We start from the raw sequence: 26,376 nt of genomic DNA, 5'->3' as shown, positions 1-26,376 counted from the left end.
AAGGCACTCTAACTCCTGATAAATTGTATTTTCCCTTCATCACTTGTCATGTTTGTTAATTTATTAAACATCACCTCTGCCTGTTTGATTAATCACTGATCAATGTCCCAGGTTAACCAGTTGGCTGGTAATATTGTTGCATCCCTGAAGATGTCACAGATTTTCTGGCTAGGATCTGCTGTTCTTTGCAGTAGAAAACAAAGTCGTACATGTCAGAATGCTATGGAGCATTTTGGTTATGAGACATTTGTTTTGATTCTTTATAGTATTCTGTGTTATATCATACTTTACTGGTAACATAAACATACTAATATGAACAGTACATGCATGGCACCAATGCAACAGAAATGTTGATTTATGTGTTGAGGATATGTATTTTTGTGGAAGCATGATCTAATAAGGAATAAGTGCATAGTATTTATTTTTGCTATCAGCATCTGAATTTGCTGTTGCTAAATTAGACACTCCTTCCTGGAACTGGATTGTATCTTAATACTATCTCCTTCATTAGTCATATCAATAGGAAGACACAGTATGAGAATCCTGTTGCTGAGGCCAAACGCAAAAAGCAACTTGAGCAGCAGCAGCAGCAGCAAGCAGAAGGTGAGTTTTGAATTTTGACATCATTCAAAAACTTTCATGAGGAAAATCAGATACTTCCAAGCATCTTCTGCATAAGATATTGGCATTATATGCACCATTTATTCAGTCATCAGCATGGCACAATATGGCTTGCGTACCGCACCTATCCTTCACAAAAAATAACTATCAGGGGCAGTCATAAGTAACTTTCATTCTATTGCCATAAAAGAGAAAAAACATGAGCTATTCCAAAATGTTCCCTTATTGTTAAGCAAATTATTCTGTAAATAGTAATTGTTGAAAGTGAACCTGCCTTGAGGTCTCATTGTTGGAGGAAATTGTAGATAAAATTTCTAAATCATATTTTCCTTACTCCTCAAGAGTGGACAGAGCAACAAGCATCTCCTGGCCCCAAAGCTCCAAGCTATGTGCAGAATAATCAGGAATCTTTCAGAGAAGCCCCAGCACAAGGTATGTTCTGATCTGGCACAAGTTTTAATAATAATGAAACAGGATACAATAGATAAAACTTCTTGGTCAAGGGCTATTATGGGAGAGGTTGATTGGGGCAGGGGTTTGTGTTTATTTGCTGTAAAATTACAAGAATTCTGTGCCCTGTAACTTCTGCAGAGTAATAGCAGAATATTCAAATTGTCATTTGCAATACGAAAGGGTTTAAAAACCCTTTAAATTAAGACTGCACTATCTTAGCAATCAAAGCGAATACACTTTAACAAAGAGTTAATGTCATTTGGATGGTGTGCACAATAATAGTATCCACATCTGTGGACTTTGCAGTTAACTTCTAAAGCAAAATTGATGTTTCTGAAGACGTACTTGTTTGATTTCAACACGTTTAAAATAATTGATAAAGTTACAATTTCTTTCTCACATTCCCACACTGAACAGAAACTATTTAATTTGCAAATCATTTCCCTGAACAGGAAAGCCCTTCTTTACAAGAAACCCTTCAGAGCTGAAGGGGCAGTTCATCAACACCAAGCTGAAGAAGAGTACACGAGGGTTTGGATTTACAGTTGTTGGTGGTGATGAACCTGATGAGTTTCTACAGATTAAAAGTTTGGTACTTGATGGACCTGCAGCACTGGATGGCAAAATGGAGACAGGTACCAAATGAAAAGAACCATTGTCAGTTACATGTATTTAATGTTTTATTTTGCAAAGCTTCTCACAAGTACCCACTTTTTGAGTTCCTGCAATGAGTTGGGCAGATCCATGGAATAAACTTCTTGCTAACATCAAGGCCAACTTGCGTGGAATGAGGACCAGGACTGGATCTGCCACTCATTGCCTTACCTCTTGAATGCAGTGTTCTCCATTTTGGAGAAAAGGTGAGGATGAATAACAAAGCTTGGGTGCAACTTATTGTGGGAATTGAGCCTGCAATCTGAAACACCACCCAGTCGACTGCAGCCTCGTATGAATACCAGGGCCATTGCTTCGCAGTATGTCTGACTAACTCAGATTGTGCTGTTCTGGGAATCACACTTCGTGGTACTGCTAGTTTATAATTCAGTTTATGATGATTGAAATGTCAAATTCCATTTTATTCCACAGGATTCGGGAGTCCTCCCATGAAAACTACCAAGAATTCCCTTGAACATTGCCTGAATTCCTACCTAACTGTTTAACTTGACCTTAGATTATTGATTAGACTCAGTAGATCCATCTTTGGTACTTAAGAGTATTTGATTCCTGTCATTGTCAAAATATTATGAAAATCGCTACTTTTTGTTTGCATTGCACAACACCATTTGTGAATTAAGTATGTAATTGTGAAGCTAATTGCATAAATTAAGCAATTGACAATGCATTAATGGAACTAATCTCTTCTAATTCTCTCTTAGGTGATGTTATAGTAAGTGTAAACACCAGTTGTGTACTGGGATATACCCATGCTCAAGTTGTGAAAATATTCCAGTCTATTCCAATTGGTGCAACCGTGGATCTTGAACTTTGCCGGGGTTATCCTCTGCCCTTTGACCCAGACGATCCAAATACGAGTTTGGTGACATCAGTAGCTATTTCAGATAAGGAGCCAATTATTGTCAATGGCCAAGAAAATTATGACTCCCTTTCAAGCCACAGTAGTCAAACAGCTCCTGCAAATGGTAATGGAGTGAAAGACCAGAGACCATATAGTCCATCATCTGGTGACGTTTCATCAAACGGATCCCATACAGGCTTTACCAATGACAATGTCTCCTTGGCTTCCTCTATAGCAACTCAGCCTGAACTTATAACTGTTCACATAGTTAAAGGCCCTATGGGTTTTGGTTTTACCATAGCTGACAGCCCTGGAGGCGGTGGCCAAAGAGTTAAACAAATTGTGGATGGTCCACGCTGCCGTGGCCTGAAGGAAGGGGATCTCCTACTGGAAGTCAACAAGAAGAACGTCCAGAACCTAACCCATAATCAAGTAGTTGATACACTGTTAGAATGTCCCAAGGGAAGTGAAGTGACACTCCTGGTTCAACGAGGAGGTAAGTGTTGAATCTCCTTGCTGATTATTTTTGATATGCATGGCTGAAACTTTTCAACAAAGTCCCATACTGTGCAGCTGATTCCCTCCTGCTCAACATTTCTGGCAATCTACAAAAACATATCTGTATATTCTGAATAATCATAAAATTGCTCTGACTTTGTTGCTTTTGGAGAAATTCTCTATTGCTCCATATTTGGAAAAAGCATATCCACCTGTACTCTGTACTTTGTGTTTATAAATTCATTTTAGAAGTCACACACTAGAGCTCATTTAGCTTAAGGTTTCTGGTGGTGAAATCTCTTTATAATTTTGTAGCTTTAATTGCTTTTGCTGCATTGAATCCTTGGTATGCCAGTTATGATGAGAGAACTCGTTATGGTGCATTAGGTTTAACCTTCTGATTCACTTTTGACAAAGATATGATATAATAGAATAATTTGATTTGTCCCCTCAGTGAACAAAAGTAGTTGGGCTGGGGGTAAAATGATGGCAGCTTTGTACAGAAGAGGTGGGAGAAATCTTTAGTGTGCGCCCATAATGAGTTTGATTCATGTCTAAGGTTTAATTGATGCAACAATACTAAATGGCCATACTGACCAGAGTTTGATGAGTAAATTGATTCCAACTGCTGTTGTGGCAAAGTATTATTTTGTCCATGTTATTGGAATAAATTGAACCATTCAAAGTAAGTCATTAGCCGAAATTAAATATATGAGTTTGAAATAAAGTCTGATGATAATGGATGAACATTTAACTTATTTATATGGCATTTTTCTGTCTACTATTGAAAATAAATGAGCTAATGTCCTCATAAAAAGCAGCGAAATATTATATGAATGTTATTATTGCCATGCATAAGCTCTATAATTTATATATATATATATATATATATGACTACTCATCTGTATAATAGGGCAGCGCGGTGGCACTGTGGTTGGGACTGCTGCCTTACAGTGCCAGGGACCTGGGTTCGATTCGCAGCTTGGATTACTGTCTGAGTGGAGTTTGTATCTCTCACGTATCTGCATGGGTTTCCTCCAGGTGCTCCGGTTTCCTCCCGCAGTCCAAAGATGTGTAGATTAGGTGCATTGGCCATTCTGACTTCTCCCTCAGTGTACCTGAACAGGCACTGGAGTGTGGCAACAAGGGGATTTGTACAGTGTTAATGTAAGCCTACTCGTGACGTTAATGAATAAGAACTGTTCTTGCGTCATGACCATGCCAGGCTTTTCTCTCCAGTTAAGTGATTTCTACAAACTATTTTTGCCTCAGCAATCATACTGTACAGAACTATTCTCTCTGAATTCAATTTTCTCCTCAATCAGGTTGTACCAAAAGGGCATTTCTCAAGATACGCAACCACCTGTCCAACTATATACCCTACACTGAAATTGAGAATAGAAGTTTTAAAATGGAGTGATTCAGGGTGGAAGTATTCCACTTAACTGTAACCTTTCTCATCTCAGCTTTTAAGTTTTCCAACAATTCCCTTTTTTCTGCTGGTCCATGCTTCCAGCCGACCCTTCCCAATATCACTAGAGACCACCAAGTATACCTTCTATGGATAAGAGGGATCAACCCACAGTGCTTGCAGTTCACAGCACTTCTTACCCAAGATGTTCAACATTGAGATGCATTTCCTCGAAATTCATGCAGCATTTACTTTTCACTTGGTTTGGAAATATTAAATACCTTCCTTTAATTGCGGCAATTAAAATAAGCACTTTACTTGATTTTTATCAATAACTAATTTCTCCATCAAATAATTATAGGTTTGTTACATCGCAGAAAGCGGCCATTTGGCCTGATATGTTGGCATCGGCTGCAATCAGCAATTCACTTTGTGCCATTCTCCTGCCTTCTCTCTGTTACCGTGTATGTTTCTCCTTTTCAGATAACAGTCTAATTACTTTTTGAATTAATCAATTCTACCTCCTTCCTCCACACACTCGGGCAGTGCATTCCAAACCTTAACCACTTGCTACAATTTTTCTCATATTGCTTTTGCTTCATCTGCTAATTACTTTAAAACTGTTCCCTTTGTGCTGTCTCATTCTTAATCCTTTCATGCATGGGAAAAGTTTCTCCTTATCTGTTCTATTCAAACCCTACATAATTTAGACTACCACTATCAAATCTCCTCTCAGCCTTCAATTCTCCAAGGAAAACAGTTCCCATTTCTCCAATCTATTTTCACAACTGAAGTTCCTCTGTCCAAGATCCATTTTTGTGAACCTTTTTCTGCAGTCCCTCCAATTCCTTCACATCCTTCCTAAAATGGGGCAACCACAATTGGACACAATATTTCAGTGGCCAGCTCTTGTGATGCATTTAGTCAAATTGTGGAATGTTGATTTAGCAAATAGCCATTGGCATAAACTTGAGTAGTTCCAAAACAATTTTGCTTTTAGGGCAGTGTAGAACAATGGTTATATTGTGGAAAATTTTTGCGGTGAATGGTAATTCTTTCATTCTCAGAGTTTAGTGATGTTGCTGAGTTTACAAGCATCCCTGTACAGCTAGACATATTAGGCATTGGATTGTGAATGCAGCTATTAACAAAGAGCATCACTTTTTTATTCATTGATGGAATCTAGGTGTCTTTGGCTGAACTAGCATTTATTACCCATCCCTAATTGCCCTCGAACTGAGTGGCTTGCTTGACCATTTTGATTTGACTTATTATTATCATCACATGTTTTAGTATACAGTGAAAAGTATTGTTTTTTGCATGCTGTACAAACAAAGCATACTGTACTTGAAATGAGACGGTGCAGAATATAGTGTTTCACTTATAGCTAGGGTGTAGAGAAAGATCAGTTTAATGTGAGGTGGATCCATTCAAAAGTCTGATGACAGCAGGGGATAAGCTGTTCTTGAGGTCATCTATTTCGGAAGGCATTTAAGAGTCAACCACATTGCTGTGGATCTGGAGTCACGTGTAGGCCAGACCAGGTAAGGAAGGCAGATGGCACATTAGTGAAACAGATGAGTTTTATGACATTTGATAGGTTCATGGTCATCATTAGACTTCTAACTTCGGATTTTTTGTTGAATTCAAATTTCACCATCTGCCGTGATGGGATTCGAACTGGGTCCCCAGAGCATTAGAACCCTGGGTCTCTGGATTACTAGTCCAGTGACAATACCACTACACCACTGCCTCCCCCTAGTTTTTCTACTATATACTGTATGGAAACTGAACTCTCATGTCTGGAATCATTCCATTTTCTTACATGCTGACTCAGTATCCATAAACATCAGTTTGCACTTTTTTCAGTGCAGGTGTACATAAATCTAGCCACAAATATCCTCTCGAAATTGGCCCAAGAATGATCCAGGAATCAGTGACCTTCTGGTCTAGGTATTGACTGCTGAAAAATGAGATTCAGTTTAACGTCTCACCCAAAAGGCAGCACCCCTGATGGTGCAATACTTCTTCAGAAGAGTCTGCAGAGGTTATGTGCTCAAGTCTCTGGAATGGGCTTGAAATAGAAACACAGCTGTCATAAGTCATTAAGGTAGCTAAACTGTTCAATCATTATATGCAATGTTTTGAAATGCTTCCTAATATATCTCACAGACAGCCTGCCACTTAAACCCACCCCTTTTCCCAAGTTCTTAATTTCTCAAAGCAGAACGTCTATAGGCCTCAACTTCATCTGAGCAGACCAAGTGTCCCATCGAACTTCATCTTTTTGTCCTTAGCCCAAAGTCGCTGTCACTATTGCATGGTCCCCTTGCACTTGTAACTGCTGCTGTTGCCTCTTCATGCTTTGCTATCTAGGTCTAATCTCTACACTCCGCAGGTCTTGAGTCTGTGTGCAACTTGGCTGGTACTGATCAAACTCATTTTTCTACAATTTCTTTGGTATTTAGAATTGAATAAAAATCTCTCTGGTTTATTTTGATATTCTATACCATCCTAAACATAAAAATATTTGGTAAGGAAGGAAAAGCACATACTATTTTCCAGTAATGTAATGGGTTGGCCTAGGAGATGACAGCTAGCATTTTTTTCTCTCTATTAGTTGCACTATATGCCAAGACAACTTGACTTGCAGTGATCAAACTCCAACTACAGCAGTAATATTTAATGTTGATAGCTATTACTATCTTTCATAACTTGGCCAAAGTCCCTAGGATTCAATATTTTTAAGTCCCAATGGATGTGATGATACTTTGCAGAAAGTTCCTCATATCGACTGATTTGAAAACCATTAAACTAGGCTAGGGTTTATGCTGCTTTGGCATACAGTACAGCTAATAGGCTATTAGAACTGAAATAGAAAAAATATATTATCTATCATATTGCATTGGAGAGATTTATGTTCAATTTCAAATACTATAGGATTTGTCAATTATCCAATGCTATTTTGTATCAGCAAATGTGTTAGAATCTCTAGGTATTTGACACTTCATTATTAATTGCCAGCAATTAACTTCATATTGATGGTAGTACATGCAATGTTTGCTTTCATTATTGGATTGTAAGAGCAAAGAGTCCTTGTGACACTTAGTTATATAAGGTCTGGATGAGACTACACCTGGAGTACCTGTGTATGGGTTTGGTTTCCCTACCTTAGAGGGCGTGCAATCAAGATTCACTGGATGGATTCCTGGAATGAGGAGGTTGTCCTATGAGGAAAGATTAGGGCTAAATCTCCATTTGGAAGAATGAGAGGTGATTTCAGTGAAACAGATAAAATTCATAAGGGGTTGAACAGGGTAGATACTAGAAGGGTGTGTGTCTGAAAATAGATGTCATGAGGTCAGAATAAGACACTGACCAGTTAAGACTCAGGTTGCTGTTGGTGCTGAGTTATTTAAAATGGTACGTGTAAGATAGAGGTCAATAGATTATTGAATACTAAGGAATTAATGGGGTATGTGAATAGTAGGGGAAAGTGGAGTTGAGGTAGATGGTGTTGAATAATAGAGCAGGCTCAAAGAACTGAATAGCCTATGTTACTTCTTACCTAGCGCACCTGAGTACTTTATGGACCATTGATTTAAACTACAGGCTCTGCTCCTCATGCCCTTTGTGAATTAGATCAGAATCTGTTTGTCAAAAGAATATAAATTTGGGGAGGGCATAAGCCTTTAGAGCTGATTAAATTGTTGGGAAATTTTAATGTAAATTGCATTCTAGAACTCAGCTGGTTATGCATTTGCCCAGTCATCAGACTTGGAGGGGTGAAGCTACCACGAAGAAGTTTCAAAGTAAATGAGTGATTGAGTTAAAGTGTGCAAGTTAACTTGCAATGAAACCCAAGCATTTTTTCTGTGACAGATGCAAATCCTCAATGGTAGAATTCCTCCTGCTGGGAGGGTTAAACTCATGATCCTGGAAGTTCAACTTATCTCCAAGCGAAGCAAGGAGACTCTCCAATTTCTCCTCCATATCTCATATGGAGGCCTTTTTTTTTAATGTATCTTTTAAATGAACATCTCAGTATATTCAATATATGTGGCTAGTTAACACAGGAAAAGTGATGCATGAGAAAATTAAACCATCCATCCCTTCAGAACTCATTTCTCCAGAACATCATGACATCTTAATATTCTTTGAGTAACCCCAAGTGCTTTTGCCACTTTATTATTTAATTGGATTGTGTCATGTCTCTCAGTCAAATTATTTGCAGTATTTTTTGTTTTTATATTTTCTACTTTTCATATCTCTCTCCAGATACAAGCAAATGGTTGTTAGATAGAATATGAAGGTAGAAAAATTGTGTATGAAAAAGAGGAAAGGAATATACTTTTATACTAAAAGTACTGTTCTGCACACACATGTAATACTTCCCCTTCCTCCCTGTCTATTTTTTTCATTGTTAAGTAACAAGTGCAGATATTAACTAAACCTTCTCTGGAGGAGTTTGTAGGTATGTGTACCCGATACTGCAAGTCACTGAGGTGAGCTCTGAAGGCTGGATGGCTGGTTTGTGATGCAGAGTGATGCCAACAGCACAGAATTCCCATACTAGCTGAGTTTATTCATGAATGTCGTCCTCCTCAATTTAGTCCTTTGCCTGAAGTGTGGTGATCCTCAGGTTAAATCACCACGAGCCGGCTCTCGCCCTCAAAGGGTATTGCAGCCTATGCTCATCTGGGACGATGGCTACTTTGTCTTTTACTGTAAGTCACTACTCATGATTGAGTGCCAGATGGTGATACAGACTGTAGCAATTGATAGCAGAAGAATATTAATTTTGGGGGATTGTTGTCTTCCGTGGTTCACTGAAACACTGATTGTAACTAGGACTTTAGAAACCGTGTCAGCATGTAGCCATGTTACAACCCCAGCTAGAGCATTTATTTTCTTTGCCATTATCATTGTGCTCTTCATTATAACAGTGCAACCCAATTGTGTGCCTATAATCCATGCATTCTTACCTTCCTTGTTCACCTCAATAGGAGGTATGCAATTAAGTAGAATATTACTTTGGACTCCACTGTACATGAACTTGGAAAAAATTCTTTATGGCTCTGTCTAAACAATGCAGAAACCAAATAAGCAACCTCTGTTAAATGACCGAAAGCTTTTCACCCTAGCTTTCAAATGTCGCATTGTGCAAGAGGTTTAGATTTCCACACTTATGGTGGAAATTCATATCTTCCCTCTGGAAGCTTTAGTGGCAGGGAGGGCACTTGGTCAGACAAGAGGATGGCATGAGGGGACCCTGCCATTTTCCTGCCTGCCCTATTAAGTCCATGATGAGAAGATCTGTGGATGTCCTTCCAGCCACACTGCCAAGTGAGACATTAAATGCCCACTTAAGGTCACATCCTGATGCTGTTGGTATTAACCCATTGAAGTCATTCTATGCAGAGAGCATGACAAGGAAATATTCAGGGTTGTCTGTAAGCTCCCAGAGAGGGTTCTTCTTTATCTGATCGACAGTCCCGGCATAGTCGGGGGGCCACTAGAGCCATTCACCCGCCTTTACTGCTGACCTCTCCCCAGCCTCCTCCCCCACCACCCCCTCTCCTGCCACTGCTGATATTAACTTACCTGTGCCCTGGCATCCAGCAACAATCCTTGGCTTCAGGTGGATAAATTACTGGCAGCAGCCACAGCCTCTCATATAGTAGAGCTGCTGGCTGATCAGTGGCTAACAGCTCTAGGCATGTGGGACTTCACTCGCCAGAATCCTTGATCCTGTGGAAGGCCTACTGCTGTCCAGTTAAATGCCTGAGTAGCACTTAATTCAGCAGCCCTTGTCTATAAGAAGTAATGTGAGGCTCTCCATCTGGTAGGTAAGACTCTATCGTCTCCATTAAACAGCGTGTAATACATACAATAGTGAGCTGAAGCATCAAATTAATGATGTTCACAAACTCAAATGTATGATATGACACCTTAGGTTACTTCTATGACCCAAAAACCAGGTATTGTGTCTTTAATATATCATATTTAGAGAATGCAAAATAGGAGCAGACAACAAAATGTGTTATGGAAGATGAGACCAAGGTTCCTCATATCCCAATTTCTTGCTAACAATTGGCATGAAGCTGTTGGAATTTTTTGCAGCACTGTGGTTTTCCTTTGAGCTACTGGTACATGGGTTCCAATACTTCAGGAGAATCTTTTCACTTATTTCATGCAGAGTATGCCAACTGCACCACAATAGCCACCAGATGAGTTTTGTTGAGCACTAATATAAATAGGAAAGAATTGATTAAAGCGTCTTGTGCTAACGGCTCATCAACCAGTCATGATGATTGTATCAATCGAAGATTAAGCAATTAAACTCAGAATTTAAACAATTTTCAGCAGCAGGAGGGCAGATAACAGAGGACGCAGATTTAAAATAATTGGCCAAGGTGGAGTTTAGGAGAATTTTTTTAACATGCTGAATCATTATAACCTGGAAAAGGTGGTAAAAGATTCAATAGTAACATAACACAAAAGATTTGTACTTGATCAGGAAAAGGTTGCAGGACTATGAAGAAAGAACAGGGAGTAGGACTAATTAGATACCCTTTTTAAAGGATTGACACAAGTGTGGTGGTCGGAATGGCCTTTTTCTGAGCAGTAAGATTCTATGATGCTAATTATATTTTATATATTCATTATGGTCAATCATCTTATCGTGTATAAAGTGACTATTGTATTTACCTGCAGTCTCTGCGCTATAGAAATAGTTAATTATATATGAGAGACTTTGTAATGTCTTTGATCAGGCGTTTATCAAAGTAAGGCTTTTCCTGTCTCATTTACAATGTGACCAGGACTGTATGGGAGCACAGAGGTTAGCACTGCTGCCTTACGGTGCCAGGTCACTGTCGGTGTGGAGTTTGCATGCTTTCCCAGTGTCTGCATGCATTTCCTCCAGGTACTTTGGTTTCCTCCCACAGTCCAAAGATGCGCAGGTTAGGTTGATTGGCCATGTTAAGTTGCCCCTTAGTGTCCCAGCATGTGGTTTAGGAGATTAGCGGAATAAATATATGCAGCTATGGGGATAGGGCCTGGGTGAGTCACTTTGTTGGAGAGTTGGTGCATTCTCAATGGGCCAAATGGCCTCTTGCTGCACTGTAGAGATTCTATTCTATAATAGTAATTAGACTACAATTTATTTGCTACCAATGGATTCCATTTTCTCATTTTATTGGGTGTCACATGCAGCAAGACCTGTTGAGTTATTTCATCATTAATTAAATGTTACATGGTGTGACAATGAAAAGTGCAGTGCCAGGAGCTCCTTCATCTAAGATGAGTGTTTCAATTGGTACCCCGATCTTTAGGCGAGGAACTGTGAAGCTAAACCTTCTGCCCTTGATTGTTGTCAAGCTGACTTGTGCGTCCAAGCGTGCAAAAGCAGGATGGGGATCAAATGCAATGGTATCTCATTTTTTTTTCCAAATTTAAATCTCAAGAAATGAACCCTTAAGTGAGCTACAACAGAGCTCTGGTGGAATTATATTATAGCAAGGTTTTCTATCTCCAGAGGGAAGGGTGAGGAGAGGGAAATTAAGCCGGTTTTGATGACCAAATCACAAATGCAGTTGTGAAATGTTGAGAATGAAGCCATTTGGCCAGGTGCATTATAAGTGGTTAGTATCAGTGTTTTTGATGCCAACACTAACAGATGGGGAACTCTGCTGGAGTCCGCAACTCTCATGCTGCCATCACTTTGAGTCTTTATCTGCCTTGACATTTGTCTAGTGGATGCCATAAATGTGTTAATTTTATCTTAAATGGTTTAATATTTTGTCTGCTGAGTTTGAAGTAACTCAGTTTGACCCGGGGTGTGCTGAATTCTAATATTGATAACTAATCAGCCTGTTACTGGGGTAGGAAAGATCAAACAAACAGAAGTCTATAAAATGATGCCTCTTGCCAGCGCAGTCAAAAGATAGTGTACCAACATTTAAGTAAATGGTGCTGGTTGATACCAGTTATTTCAATGACATTCAGTGTGATGTGTACCTACAGTAAACTGGTTGGATAGCAGATAAATATTGTTTAAATGTATCTTAAACATGCTGGTCTTATTTAGCTTTTGAGGGGAGAGAACTTGATCTCAACTCAGCAAAAGCTGCAAGCCATTCCTGGAGTCAATGTCCAGGGTGCTACATTTGACCTTGGACAGAGGGGAGAGTCAGTTGTGATTCACACTCAAAATTGGAGTGTAGTAGCCTTGCTGAAAACAACTTGTGGGAATAGATGTATTGTGAATAAGTTTGGGCCAGCTGTCTACACATGTCAAGAAGGCAGTTAATAAAGCAAGCATTATTACTTGCTGCCAGTATTCCAGTATCAGGGGAGGCGGGGTGACAATTTATGGGGATCATGTCTTGGAACAATAAATAAGAAATATTCTTCACAGCATTTCGTATTTTCTCTTGACTAGAACTTATTGGAAGGAGGAGAGAAGGGGCGGCGTGGCAGTACAATGGTTAGCACTGCTGCCTCACAGTGCCAGGGTTCGATTCCAGCCTTACTGTCTGTGTGGAGTCTGCACGTTCTCCCTGTGTGGGCTTCTTCAGATGCACTAGTTTCCTCCCACAATCCAGAGATGTACAGGTTAAGTTGATTGGCCATGCAAAATTGACCCTCATGTCAGGGAGATTGGTAGGATAACAGGAATAGGGCCTGGATGGGATTGTGGCCAGCGCAGACTCGATGGGCTAAATAGCCTCCTTCTGTACTGTTGATTTCTATGATTCAATGAATACGGGTAAGGAATAGGGAGAGGAAATCAGCAAACAAGTGAGCAGAGCTTCCTCACAGACTAGTTGGCACCCAACCCAAGCATTGACAGAGGTCTAGAATCATAATCTGTATTGTTGGGAATAGTACGAAGTAAGTAATTTGAGGGAGGGGTAGGGAGATAAAAAAACCAAACATGTTACCTTTGGTACTTTCTCATCAATCTCTTAATTTGCCCCATGAGACAAAATACACCCATGGACAGCAGTAGGATAGAAATGATTTATGGACTTTACATGGATTGTCAAATACCTATAACTAAATAACATTTTAAATCAGGCTTCCAGCTGTTCCAATCATCTTTTAATAGCACAGATAAATTATATTTAGTACATGTGTCTGAGTGATGCTGTGAACTACATACTGGTACAATTAAACATGGTAATGACTCGATCTCTGGAAGTTCCGAGCATTCGCATCAAGTGGAAACCTGTCAAGCTCTGTATCTGGAACCTTCTTTCGGTTTTTGGCAATGCCTGAAGTGAGTTAGAGAAAGCTCTTAACAGTGTGTGTGCTGACATAAGAGCAGAGGCTTTTTTTTGTAACAATCTCTTTATGTTTCTGCAGATTTTAGATTTTTTTAAAATGAGAAGGAGGATACACGCTCATAATAATCCAGACGATCTGGGAAAAAAAAACAAAGATTTTGACTGCTAAATTCTAGCCTGAGCACCATTTGATTTTGGTGATCTTCTCTGTATTTTGAGAAGCATCCATAATGCTGAGCTGGTTGCTGGTTGGAGATTCCATGTCAGAGTCACAGGGGACCAGAAAGAGCTGCATCTCTCGCAGCCTGATCTTAAAATACTGTCAGCAGAAACCATGGATAAGCATTGTGCTGGGAGGATTGCAAAATTTCTCCTTGGACGTTGCTTGTTTTGGAGGCAACTTAAGGAAATGGGTACAAGTGCATATTGATCAATATAAATGCTTTTTTTGTGAACCGTCTGAACATTCATTACTTGATGTGGCTAAAGGAGTCAAAAGGTTAGAAAAATGCAAAACTTTCATCTGTTAGAGCAACTCTGTCACACTTCTGCTGTTAAACAATATAAATTCACTATGTGGTGATGATATTTGTATCCATAAACCTGCTTGCACAGTTTTATGAATGAAGAATGGTCAGAAGTTGTTTAAGTTGGTGAGCAAATGAGAAATAAGAGGAATTTGAATCCCAACTGTTTTGAAGGGGGAATTTAAGATTCCTTTTGTTTTATTTTGTTCCCATTTACCAGAGCTGCAAGAAAGCATTTTGCTTCTGCTGCAGAATTTGGTTTCCTAGGTCATGCAAGCTGCTTCAGACTGTCAGCCTTGGGGCTGCTGATTCACGAGTCAGCATAACCGATGCACCTAGGATTCATTGTGCCATAATCTGATCTGATCAGACTCTGAACACGACGGCTGACACAGAACTTATCATGGTTCAAGAGCTATGTGCTCACTGCACAGATTTAGAGGATTTGCTGCATTTGATTTTTAAAGGTTGTGTTATTGCAGTGATCCTGAATGCATATTCTTATTTTTGCTATTTCACAGGGCTGCCTCCGAAGAAAAGCCCAAAGTCGGTAAGTGTAACAGAAAGCGTGTTGTCTCTCCTTATAGATTTGTATATTTAAGGATGTGGTTGCATTCTGCGTAATGTGTTGCTCTTCCTAATTCACTCTTCTGATTGTGAAGTTTTGCTGCACCTTACTGAGCTATGTGCCGTTGATTATGAACGGGCCACCTCTGTTTGGCTGAAGTGGCTGGTCAGACTGCACTATAGGGTAGGACGTGGAAGCAAAGACTGACGCACAATAAATCTTGTGTTTTCTCATCCCGAGTTTGTGTGTTTTCCCCTCTTGACCATGAAGAAAATTCCCAAAATAGATAATTAATGCACTTCTAATGGTTGCAAGGCAACGCTGATTAAAGTCACATTTAAGTAACTTCAGGCCCACTCCGTTGTCAGATTGTATTAGGCCTGTGAGGAGGAAATGTGGTTGCATTCACTATCAAATCATAGAAATGTCAGCCTTCATGTGCCTCTTTGTCAGTTTCAAATAAATTTACCCTTTGGCAGAATATATCTGTGTGCATGGAATATGTTCACTTGCAGTGTGTTTTGTAATTTTTATTTTACGGATACTGAAGCTTTCTGTTTGAAGAAAGCAAGCTCCTATTATGCATTTTTGAACCTGATGTAAAAATCCAATATTTGTTGTGCAGTAGTTGGGAATATCTGAAGGTGCTCTAATAAACAGAATTCTCATCGCTGCCTGTTCACTGATGGGCTGTTCAGCAGTACCCAGCTGCAATAAGCAACTGAACTTTGAGGAGTGACTTTTTTTCAAAATGGGAGCATTGTATTGATCACAAGCACTCACTGAAAAGCTGGAGTGACCTTCTGTTCTCTTGAATAATTGCAGCAGGCACTGGAAAGGAAGGACAGTCAGAACAGCTCCCAGCACAGTGTCTCTAGCCAGCGGAGCACACACACTGCTTCGCCAGTCCTGGGCGCCCCTGGGCTTCCAGACTACCCTTCGAACGAGGCACCAGCACTGGATCAAACAGATAATTCTGTGCAAAGGAAGCCGGATCCTTTCAAAATTTGGGCTCAGTCGAGAAGCATGTATGAAAGTAGACGTAAGTACATTAAGAAATTTAAAGCTTGTATTCTTTCATTAAAAATGCAGTTTTAGTAAATGAAGGTTGATGTTGTGCCATCCTAAAAATGTACTTTACAATTCAGTATTAGTTTTTATTTAGTTAGTGACATAACTAAAAGTCACAATGTTGACACTGTTGCAAGCTATCACTAAACAGAAAAAAGTCTCTCTGCACCTCAGCAATGAACTATTTAGTATTTTCATGATGATCTTTTACTCAAAGAGATTATCATTTTACCCTGTGAGGTAAACAGAAATGGACTCTACGGATAACATTGCCACTGTTATGACAGTCCAATATATAACTTTCCTGTGACATTGTCTTTAACACAAAAGCTTTAGTTGCAACTATTTCAGTGGCCGTAGTTATTCTGTCAAATGCAGTTGAAAAAAATTGAGGGCTGTAAGATAAAGCCATTTCATAGTTGCTGGTTGTGACAGATCAGTACCGGCAAGAATAGCTCCCATTTTCAATCTTGCCTCAATTTAAAAACAGACAGCAATTCCCTTCAGTTGTAGCTACCTGCATTAACAGTCTGGGGAAAAATGTTGGAAATAGATCGATAGCAGTAGGATAGAGGCAGGCATGCAAATTATAATAGCAGATTGTAAGCAGGATATTATGACAAGTTAATTCAATACAATTTGTATATGATTCGCAATCTGGGGTACAAGTCGTATTGTAAACAACTGCCCTACATAATGTATTAGCATGACAGTTTCGTTAAACGGTTTCCACCTTCAACTGCATCTAGTCTTTGAAGCTGCCTTGCGCTGTTTTCTTGCCATATAAATGCAGCAGCTCATAAGAAAGAGAGAATTGCATCAAATTCACAGCACAAAAGCAGGCTATACAGTCCAACTGTTCTATGACAGTGTTTTATGCTTCACTAAAGACTCCTCCCAACCTATCGAAATCGATCAGTATATTCTTCTAAAATGCAGCAGTGTTTTGTCGAAAGCAATATTTATATAACGTGTGAACCCAGTGTCACTGTGTTCATGATGTGATCACTTGCACACTATTCAACCAATCCTGCTTTCTTGCACAAATGATTAATTCCTGACCTCTCTTTGTACAGCCACCATTTATAGATTTAAAAACAAACAACTTTTTAATCCTGATTGCGATATTTTCTGCTAGATGCAGCTGAATGAGCAGGAAACCACTGATGGGATATTAGCATCCTTCCACCTCAAACAGGAGGTTGCAGGAGCAACTTGAGGATTTTCCTGTGGTGGGTGACATTTCATGGTGCAATGCACTAGTGTTCTGACACAGCCATAACATCCAGAGACAGTTGTTGATATTACAGTGTTATTAGCTTTTTAATTTTTACACTCTAATCCACTAATGTCACAAAAGACTAGGTGCACATTTCAGGAATTAAGAAACTAAGTTTAATGTGCTGAGGGGGTCAGACTTTTATGGGGCAATAGTGGATGAGACTCTAGGGTTGATTTAACTTGACTGGGAATCTCAATATCATTATGCAATCCATGGAGATCCAGTCAATATTCACATTGCTGTGAATACTTCTCTGGTTGTTAACTCTTTCTCTTTTTACTGGTGTAAAGGAGGGCTTTTGTACATTTGTTGTCATTGTTTGAGGTACAGATGGAGCAAATGGGAATCTACTGAGAGAACAGCAGCAAACTGGAGCTCGCAGGAGAATCATTTACTGTAGAAAAAAAATCCAATAATCTGTCCAGCAATATGCAAGTGGTAACAGAATCCTAAATAATGGCTGTGCACTCGTCGCCAAAAAAAATTGTACCTTTAAACTGACTATTTTAATCATTATAGCATTGGTAATGGAAAATTGGTCATTATAAATCCAAGACATACAACTCCTGTACTACAAGATGAAACAATGATAAGTGAGACACAGATATAATAAATGCGTTTGGATTGTTGTGTTATTAGTTGCTCCAGTTAAGATATTAGCACCCAGAAAGGTACTATTGACGGTTTCATTTGGCCAATGATTTGTGATCCTGCTGCCCGGATCATTTCCTGCAGGGAAGCTTTGAGCAAATCACAGATGTGAATGAACTTCATAATGGCCAGTGAGACCACAGAGAAATAATCATTTACATTCATAGAACATAGAACATTACAGTACAGTGCAGGCCCTTCTGCCCTCGATGTTGCGCCGACCAGTGGAACTAATCTAATGACCCTCTAACCTAAACTATTCCAATGTTACTCCATATGCCTATCCACTGACCATTTAAATGCCCTTAAAGTTGGCGAGTCCACAACTGCTGCAGGCAGGGCATTCTACGCCCTTATTACCCTCTGAGTAAAGAAGCTACCTCTGACATCCGTCCTATAATTACCACCCCTTAATTTAAAGCTATGTCCCCTCACGTTAGCCATCACCATCTGAGGAAAATGTCTCTCACTGTCCACCCTATCTAACCCTCTGATCATCTTGTATGCCTCAATTAGGTCACCTCTTAACCTCCTTCTCTCTAACGAAAATAACCTCAAGTCCCTCAGCCTTTCCTCATAAGACCTTCCCACCATACCATCCTGGTAAACCTCCACTGCACCCTTTCCAATGCCTCCACATCCTTCTTATAATGCAGCGCCCAGAACTGTACGCAATACTCCAAGTGCGGCCGCACCAGTGTTTTGTACAGTTGCAACATGACCTCATGGCTCCGAAGTTCAACCCCTCTACCAATAAAAGCTAACGCACCATACACCTTCTTAACAACCTTATCAACCTGGGTGCCAACTTTCAGGGATCTATGCACATGTACACCGAGATCTCTCTGCTCGTTGACACTGCCAAGAGTCCTTCCATTAGCCCTATATTCTGTACTCCTGTTACTCTTACCAAAGTGAATCACCTCACACTTTTCCACATTAAACTCCCATTTGCCCCCTCTCAGTCCAGCTCTGCAGCTATCTGTGTCCCTCTGCAAACTGTAATATCCATCCTCACTGTCTACAACTCCTCCAACTTTGGTGTCATCAGCAAATTTACTAACCCAACCTTCTACACCCTCATCTAGGTCATTTATAAATATGACAAACAGCAGTGGCCCCAAAACAGATCCCTGAGGTACACCACTTGTAACTGAACTCCAGGTTGAATATCTCCCATCAACCACCACCCTCTGTCTTCTATCAGCTAGCCAATTCCTGATCCAAACTGCTAAATCATCCTCAATCCCATGCATCTGCATTTTCTGCAGTAGCCTACCATGGGGAAACTTATCAAACACTTTGCTAAAATCCATATACACCATGTCAACAGCCTTACCCCTATCCACTCTTTGGTCACCTTTTCAAAAAACTCGATAAGGTTTGTGAGGCACGACCTACCCATCACAAAACCATATTGACTATCCCTAATCAATTTATTTCTCTTTAGATGATTATAAATCCTATCCCTTATAATTCTTTCCAAAACTTTGCCCACAACAGAAGTAAGGCTCACCAGGTCTATAATTCCCAGGATGGTCTCTACTCCCCTTCTTGAACAAGGGGACAACATTTGCTATCCTCCAGTCTTTCCAGTGCTATGCCTGTAGCCAATGACGACATGAAGATCAAAGCCAAAGGCTCTGCAATCTCCTCCCTAGCCTCCCAGAGAATCCTTGGGTAAATCCCATCCGGCCTAGGGGACTTGTCTATTTTCATACTGTCAAGAATTGCTAATACCTCCTCCTTATGTACCTCAATCCCATCTAGTCTAAAAGCCTGTATCTCAGTATTCTCCTCGACTACATTGACTTTTTCCTGCGTGAATACTGATGAAAAATATTCATTTAGTGCCTCTCCTATCTCTTTAGGCTCCATACACAACTTTCCACTACTGTCTCTGACTGGCCCTAATCTTGCCCTAGCTAATCTTTTATTCTTGACATACCTATAGAAAGCTTTAGGGTTCTCCTTGATCCTATCCGCCAAAGTCTTCTCATGTCCTCTTCTAGCTCTTCTTAACTCTCTCTTTAGCTCCTTTTTGGCTAATTTGTAACTCTCCAGTACCCTAACTGAGCCTTCATGTCTCATCTTTACATAAGCCTCCTTCTTCCACTTCACCAGAGATTCAACTTCTTTAGTACACCACGGTTCCCTCTCTCGACCACTTCCTCCCTGCCTGACAGGTACATATTTATCAAGGACTCGCAGTAGCTGCTCCTTAAATAAGCTCCATGTTTCAATTGTTCCCAGCCCCTGCAGTTTCCTACTCCAACCTATGTATCCTAAATCTCGCCTAACAGCCTCATAATTACCTTTCCCCCAGCTATAACTTCTGCCCTTCAGTATATACCTATCCCTTTCCATCACTAAGGTATACGTAACTGAATTGTGGTCACTATCACCAAAGTGCTCGCCTACCTCCAAGTCTAACACCTGGTCTGGTTCATTACCCAGTACCAATGTAGCTTCACCTCTTGTTGGCCTATCTACATACTGTGTCAGGAAACCTTCCTGCCCACATTGGACAAAAACTGACCCCTCTAACATGCTTGAACTATAGCTTTTCCAATTGATATTTGTAAAATTAAAGTCCCCCATAACAACTACCCTGTTACTTTCACACCTATCCAGGATCATCTTTGCAATTCTTTCCTCTACATCTCTGGAACTTTTTGGAGGCACATAAAAAAATTCCCAGCAGGGTGACCTCTCCTTTTCTGTTTCTAATCTCAGCCCATACTACCTCAATAGACAGGTCCACATCAAACGTCCTTTCTGCCACCGTAATACAGTCCTTGACTAACAATAGTCATATTGACTAACAATAGTCATAGCAGGGTTGAGGAAAAACATAACCAGGTATGTAAACCAAAGGCTCACAATGGATGGCAAAATACCAAGATTCTTCATGGGCAAGTTGTGGAAGTTTGCCATTTATATTGGGAATCTTAAGTATAACATGTGACTATTTCCCTTACTGTTTGTATTTTAAAGGAAAATCTGGTTTTGTATTTAGATTCCTCTTGTTCTCTGATTCTTCACTGTTTCTTTACTGTATTTGCAGGCTACAGTTATTATCTCAGGAACTTCCTTCCATGAAAGTTGTTAAATGTTTCCTCTTCATTTTACCTGTAGTGACGGGAGAACCTGATAGCAGTGAAGGAAAAAAAGAACACAAGAGATTTTGAGGAAGCTGAGAGGAAAAGAATAGTATAGGAGGGAGGCAGTGACTCATACAGGGGTTGGAAATCTTCTAAATCTTGCTGACACTGGCACTCAGACTGTTCAACGTTAGGAGACATCACAGCCAGCCCGATTCTGCCTTTGCCCAGCATTCGCACATAGAACCAGAGATCTGTGGATAATAGTTTGATGTGGAGATGCCGGCATTGGACTGGGATAAACACAGTATGAAGTCTCACAACACCAGGTTGAAGTCCAACAAATTTATTTTGGTTGTAAACCTTCAGAACCTCAGAACTTTGATAGTAAAACTCAGAACTTTGATAGTAAACCTTCAGAACTTTCCACTCACCTGATGAAGGAACAGCGTTCCGAAAGCTTGTGGGTTTACTTTCAAACAAACTTGTTGGACTTTAACCTGGTGTTGTGAGACTTCTTACTGATAATAATTTGGACAGGGCTTTTGATTTGAATTTTGTTTGCTTTCCTTCACCTTCAAGGTATGGAGGTACAATCCTCCCAACCTCACGTCAGCACAGGTTGGAGTTCAAACCTGGGACTGTTTTGATTTAAATAACAAAGTCATGTGTTAACTGATACCTTCAAATTTCAATTACCTAATGCATTATCATATAAACCAGTTTAACTTGAGCATGAGTGTCTCTTTTTTGCTTTTTGCATTTGCCCTGTTGATAAGTTAATTGTGAACTGCAGTGCTAGACTTTGATGAGTAATGCAGATGGTTAAGTACATCATATAAAGATTGCTGATGTAGTAATTGTTCATAGAATATTTTCTGGAGCAAGTTGACAGATAAATGATTAAAGTACAGCTGATGTTCAGCATTAAACACAAGGGCACTATATTATTATCACCATTAAAAATGATTGTCCCAACAATATTGACATGAATAACTGTGCTTTTGACCAATTAGGTTACTGATTTCACTCAACTCTCAGCCAACTGAAAATCTAATTGAACGCACAGTAGAAAAATTGAGGGCTGAGGTTTGATGTTTGTTTATCAGATGCTTAAAAAGCTACTATTCAAGCAGGTTATAATTCTGCACACTCCAATTGATGTCATTGTAACAGTGGCACCTTCCATTCACCAGTAAGAAAGAAGGTGAGATCCGACCAAAATGTGTGGGTTTTATTGCCATCAGTGCCCTTACTGAGTTTCAACTTGCAGCCAACTTGGAGACATTGCCGTGATTCACAATCTTGACTGTAGCAGTAAATTGCAATGCTAAAACCACAGTCTGTGATTTAGACCTAAAATCAATTGGGGATGGTGACACCGATTCTAACAGTGGAAGCCTTTAATTTGATAGTGCCATTTGCTGAACCGTTCTAAAGCTCATAAAACTGTCAGAGCAGCAGACAAAATACTATCTCTGTCCAGTTGTTAATGGAAACCAATTGACCTTCATTATGTTTCCACACATGTATGATGTTATGACATCTCTATACTTTTTCCGCAGTTCCAGATTATCAAGAACAAGATATTTTCCTCTGGAGAAAAGAAACTGGATTTGGATTTAGGATACTTGGTGGGAATGAGCCAGGGGAGCCAGTGAGTAATTAAAGATGGTTTGCTATTGCTGAATATTTTATTTGTCATATTCCATTTGGGGAATTATTTTACCCTTTTCCTGCATTGAGTCTGAAGTGGACCTGAGATAGTACTTGCCCATTTTAAAATGATACAAATAATATGCCAATTAATGGCTGTATACTAGATTTTGAGACTGGCTTAGTAGATTCCGTGTTACCTGAGACATGAACATATGGAGCTAATAAATTCATGTCACCAGAATAATGCACATCCATTTTGCAGTTTTAATGTCCATAATATGTTATTTCCTTACTTTCAGATACTAACAAAAGAGATTAAATAGTTTTCTTAGTTCGTAATGGGACCGGGGCAGTCCAGCATGCCACGTCCACTTCTGTGATGTATTGGAGTCATTGGTGCTGTTCCAATGGCATCAGGAACATTGCACTAATTTAGCAAGTGTTGTATTTTGCATTTAAATTATTCTCGTTCCTGCTTGGAGACGTATAAGTGCAGCCCAATTTTACAGCATATAAATTAATTCTAACTGCTCTATAACCCTACACATTTAAACAATACCATTTGCTGTTTTAAATGCAGCATGTTTGATTAATAATGCAACACTATTTTCTTCATAAAATCTGATGGTTATTGCAGATTGAACTGAATTGAGGAGAGTGGCAAACATCTATCTGTTAAAGTTTCTGCCATAAATTGAATGTTGAACGTTACTAAAATTCTGAATATTTCAGGACTTTTTATATAAATTCAAATCTTGAAATCCCATCTTTTCACAAAGTTTGGATTCCAGTGCTTTGCACCTTTAACTGTAGCCAGCCAGGTTTCCGTTGGCTCAAGGAGAAAGCGGTCCTTGTGGACAAGAGCAGGAGTGCTTCCTCCTGGCTCCCTAAGCTCCCCCCCTCCATCAGAAACTCATCTGTCTCGGGCAAACTGTCACTACCATTGCCCTCCCCACCCCCCACCACCTCCACCCAGCAGTCAGGGATCAGACTCCACTCAGTTGGGAATCAGACTTCAATCACGTGGGGATCTGTATCAGTAACATCAGTTGCACGGTTTGGTGTTAAAACTCCACAGCACGATGTCTGGGTTTCCTACATGCTAAACGTAGCACGATAGCTAATAAACGTTACTCCCTTGGTAAACAACAACATGTTCGACATTAATTAATTAAATCAGGATTTCGAATTTTTAACCATTAAAGTTCTCGAAGTTTAAAATTGTGTTAAATTTGTAGCACTGGCAGTTTGAAGGTTATCTGTATTTTAAGAAGCTGAACAAAGCTTCCCTGCTGTCTTGGCTTTTCAGCATCAAGTTCCAAATTGTGCATCAGTGCATCTGTTGTGTCATTAAAAATTCCTTGTTGAGGGTTTGAAGGACTCATTTTCACTTTTCAATGCATAAACATGCAGACTGTGATTACATGTTGTCTTCTCACTAAAGTTTGTATAATGTTGCCGCTAACACAAAAAATGTTCAAATGTTTTAAATGATCATTTTGATGAATTGAGATTATCGTGTTATTAAAGTAACTAGTTGAATTCCTGAAAGATTCTGAATTAATTTGCTGTTTTAATTTCTCACAAAAAGCCCAGTTCTTATGCTTTAATGTACTCATTGAGCCATTGGATTTAGGGAGAAAAATCATTGCACTTCTTCCAGTTATGATCGAGCATTTCCGGTAACTACACATTTTTTGTATTTTGTCAAACACGCCAGTAAAAGCATGGAGTCAATAGCAATGCTTTATTTTGTTGAACCGTAAAGAAACACAATATTTGCCCCTCGTTAGGACCACCATATTTGATTAAGTCCAAAGTTCCCCGTCCTTAGTGGGCACCATTGTTAGCTTGTCTGGCAGATATAATTCTCCTATCTGTTCTGTTTAATACTCATAATATTACAATTTTAAAATGCCTGCAACCTGCTGATAAAGAAAGTAAAATCACCATTGTCCTGGATGACCATAGGCTACTCTCCCCTTTAAGGTGATTTAACCTAAGGATCACCACTCATCAAGTGAAGGATAAGGTTGAGAAGGTGAGCCTTCATGAATAACCTCAACCAGTAGGGGAATTGAACCCAATGTTGCTCTGCATCACAAACAAGCCATCCAGCCAACTGAGCTAAACAACCTTCCAACCTGTTAATGGGCTATTACCAGAAGTACATTGGGCTTTTATTTTCTGCATTTTTTTCCCCCCTCTTGATATACATAGTCATGAAAAATGAGAATGAATTACACTGCACTTATTCAATTGAACATTTTAGGACCAAAACATTGTGACTGACTTCGAACCATGCTTAGTGCAAAGATAATGATACTGTGCATTTCGTCAGCCTTTCCCATTTCTTTTGGTACAGATCTACATCGGCCATATTGTGCCTCTGGGTGCTGCTGATGCAGATGGACGACTGCGCTCAGGCGATGAGCTGATATGTGTGGATGGCACAGCTGTGGTTGGAAAGTCCCACCAACTTGTAGTTCAGTTAATGCAACAGGCAGCCAAACAGGGCCACGTTAATCTTACTGTGAGACGTAAAGTCGTTTATTCAGGTTAGTACCTGTCAACATGTGATTGGAAACAAAATGTATTGTTTTGCTCTTGTAAGAATGGTGTTGCTCTCTGGAATACAAAGATCTTCACCAGAACGGTTGACACTGGATTTTGCACAAAATGTAACATTGCAGAAATGACAACATGTTTTTAAATTGTCGATGAAATAAGTTGCTTACTAAATTACAAACGCACCCTTCTTATTCTCGTTAAATACTTGAAAGGGAATCCAGTTCGTTCTCCTCTGTAAATTGTATTATTTATTTTAAGTTCCATAAAATGTCAGGATTTCCTGACGTTCTGTATGTTCTAGTACAATCTGCTAATGGGAGTGAAATCACTGTCTTACCCGAGTGGACAGGCCTTTCTCCATTGTAGTTTTTCTATCATCCGTGCTCTTGCTGAACCTTTTTCCTTCCTGAGTGCATATCTACTAGATGAGAGAAAAGGCTTGATATTGTCTGTGCTGTAAGAATAACCATAAGCCACCTGCTTCATCTTGAAGGGAATGCAGGACCTGAATTGAGATCTCTGGATGATTCACTTAGCCGTGATTCATTCAACAAATGGCCTAAGTAGCAGTTTATGTTCGTGTTAGTGATAAAACCTGAGGAACTGCTCCTGCCAAGGGGCATTCTGTAGGCTCACTTAAAAATTCCTGGGAGATGGGGTGATACAGCATTGCCAACATTCTCTCTCATTCCCAACACACATCAAGTGCTGAACTACAGAAGGAGGTTAGTAACCCCACTGTCAGAAATGTGCCAGAAAGTCTCAATAAGGCTGACGTGCCTAAAATATTTTTAAAGCATTGAATTGATAATTTTCCCGCATGTGTGCAGCTTTTTAATCCTGTGTGTTTACCACCATGTGTTTCAACACAGTAGGCCTTTTGGTATATCATTTGGTATATAATTCTTCCTCGCATGAAAGTATCTTCGAATGAAAAATGATTACTTTTCAAATGATACACTCTGCTGTCATGTGATTTAAGCATTAGGCTACAGAAGGTGGGAATGTGTTTGCGTTCTTTTGGGAATGGTGGCATGCTCACAGGGAAATTGGCTTTTGACCGCATTGACCAACAGTTGGAGTTCAATTTGTGCAGGCAGAATGGTTTATTTTTGAATAGATTGGACTTGATAGACCTTCTATTCTACACA

General features: G+C 39.7%; 1 protein-coding gene across 11 annotated transcripts in view; it reads left to right on the top strand.

The window, feature by feature from the left end:
- Positions 1-26,376, top strand: part of magi1b (membrane associated guanylate kinase, WW and PDZ domain containing 1b) — a 437,384-nt gene that overhangs the window by 366,065 nt on the left and 44,943 nt on the right. For all 11 annotated transcript variants that reach the window (XM_080183290.1, XM_080183253.1, XM_080183263.1 and 8 more), the window contains 8 exons: positions 512-603; positions 964-1,053; positions 1,527-1,709; positions 2,451-3,086; positions 14,841-14,869; positions 15,713-15,929; positions 22,561-22,652; positions 25,020-25,212. In XM_080183290.1, coding sequence (XP_080039416.1) covers positions 512-603; positions 964-1,053; positions 1,527-1,709; positions 2,451-3,086; positions 14,841-14,869; positions 15,713-15,929; positions 22,561-22,652; positions 25,020-25,212 — 1,532 coding nt within the window. The remainder of the gene's footprint in view (positions 1-511; positions 604-963; positions 1,054-1,526; positions 1,710-2,450; positions 3,087-14,840; positions 14,870-15,712; positions 15,930-22,560; positions 22,653-25,019; positions 25,213-26,376) is intronic.

The sequence above is a fragment of the Carcharhinus amblyrhynchos genome, chromosome 3 (assembly GCF_965287045.1).
Source record: "Carcharhinus amblyrhynchos chromosome 3, sCarAmb.v2.hapA, whole genome shotgun sequence".
NCBI lineage: Eukaryota > Metazoa > Chordata > Chondrichthyes > Carcharhiniformes > Carcharhinidae > Carcharhinus > Carcharhinus amblyrhynchos.
This window is presented reverse-complemented; position numbering and strand designations above follow the sequence as displayed.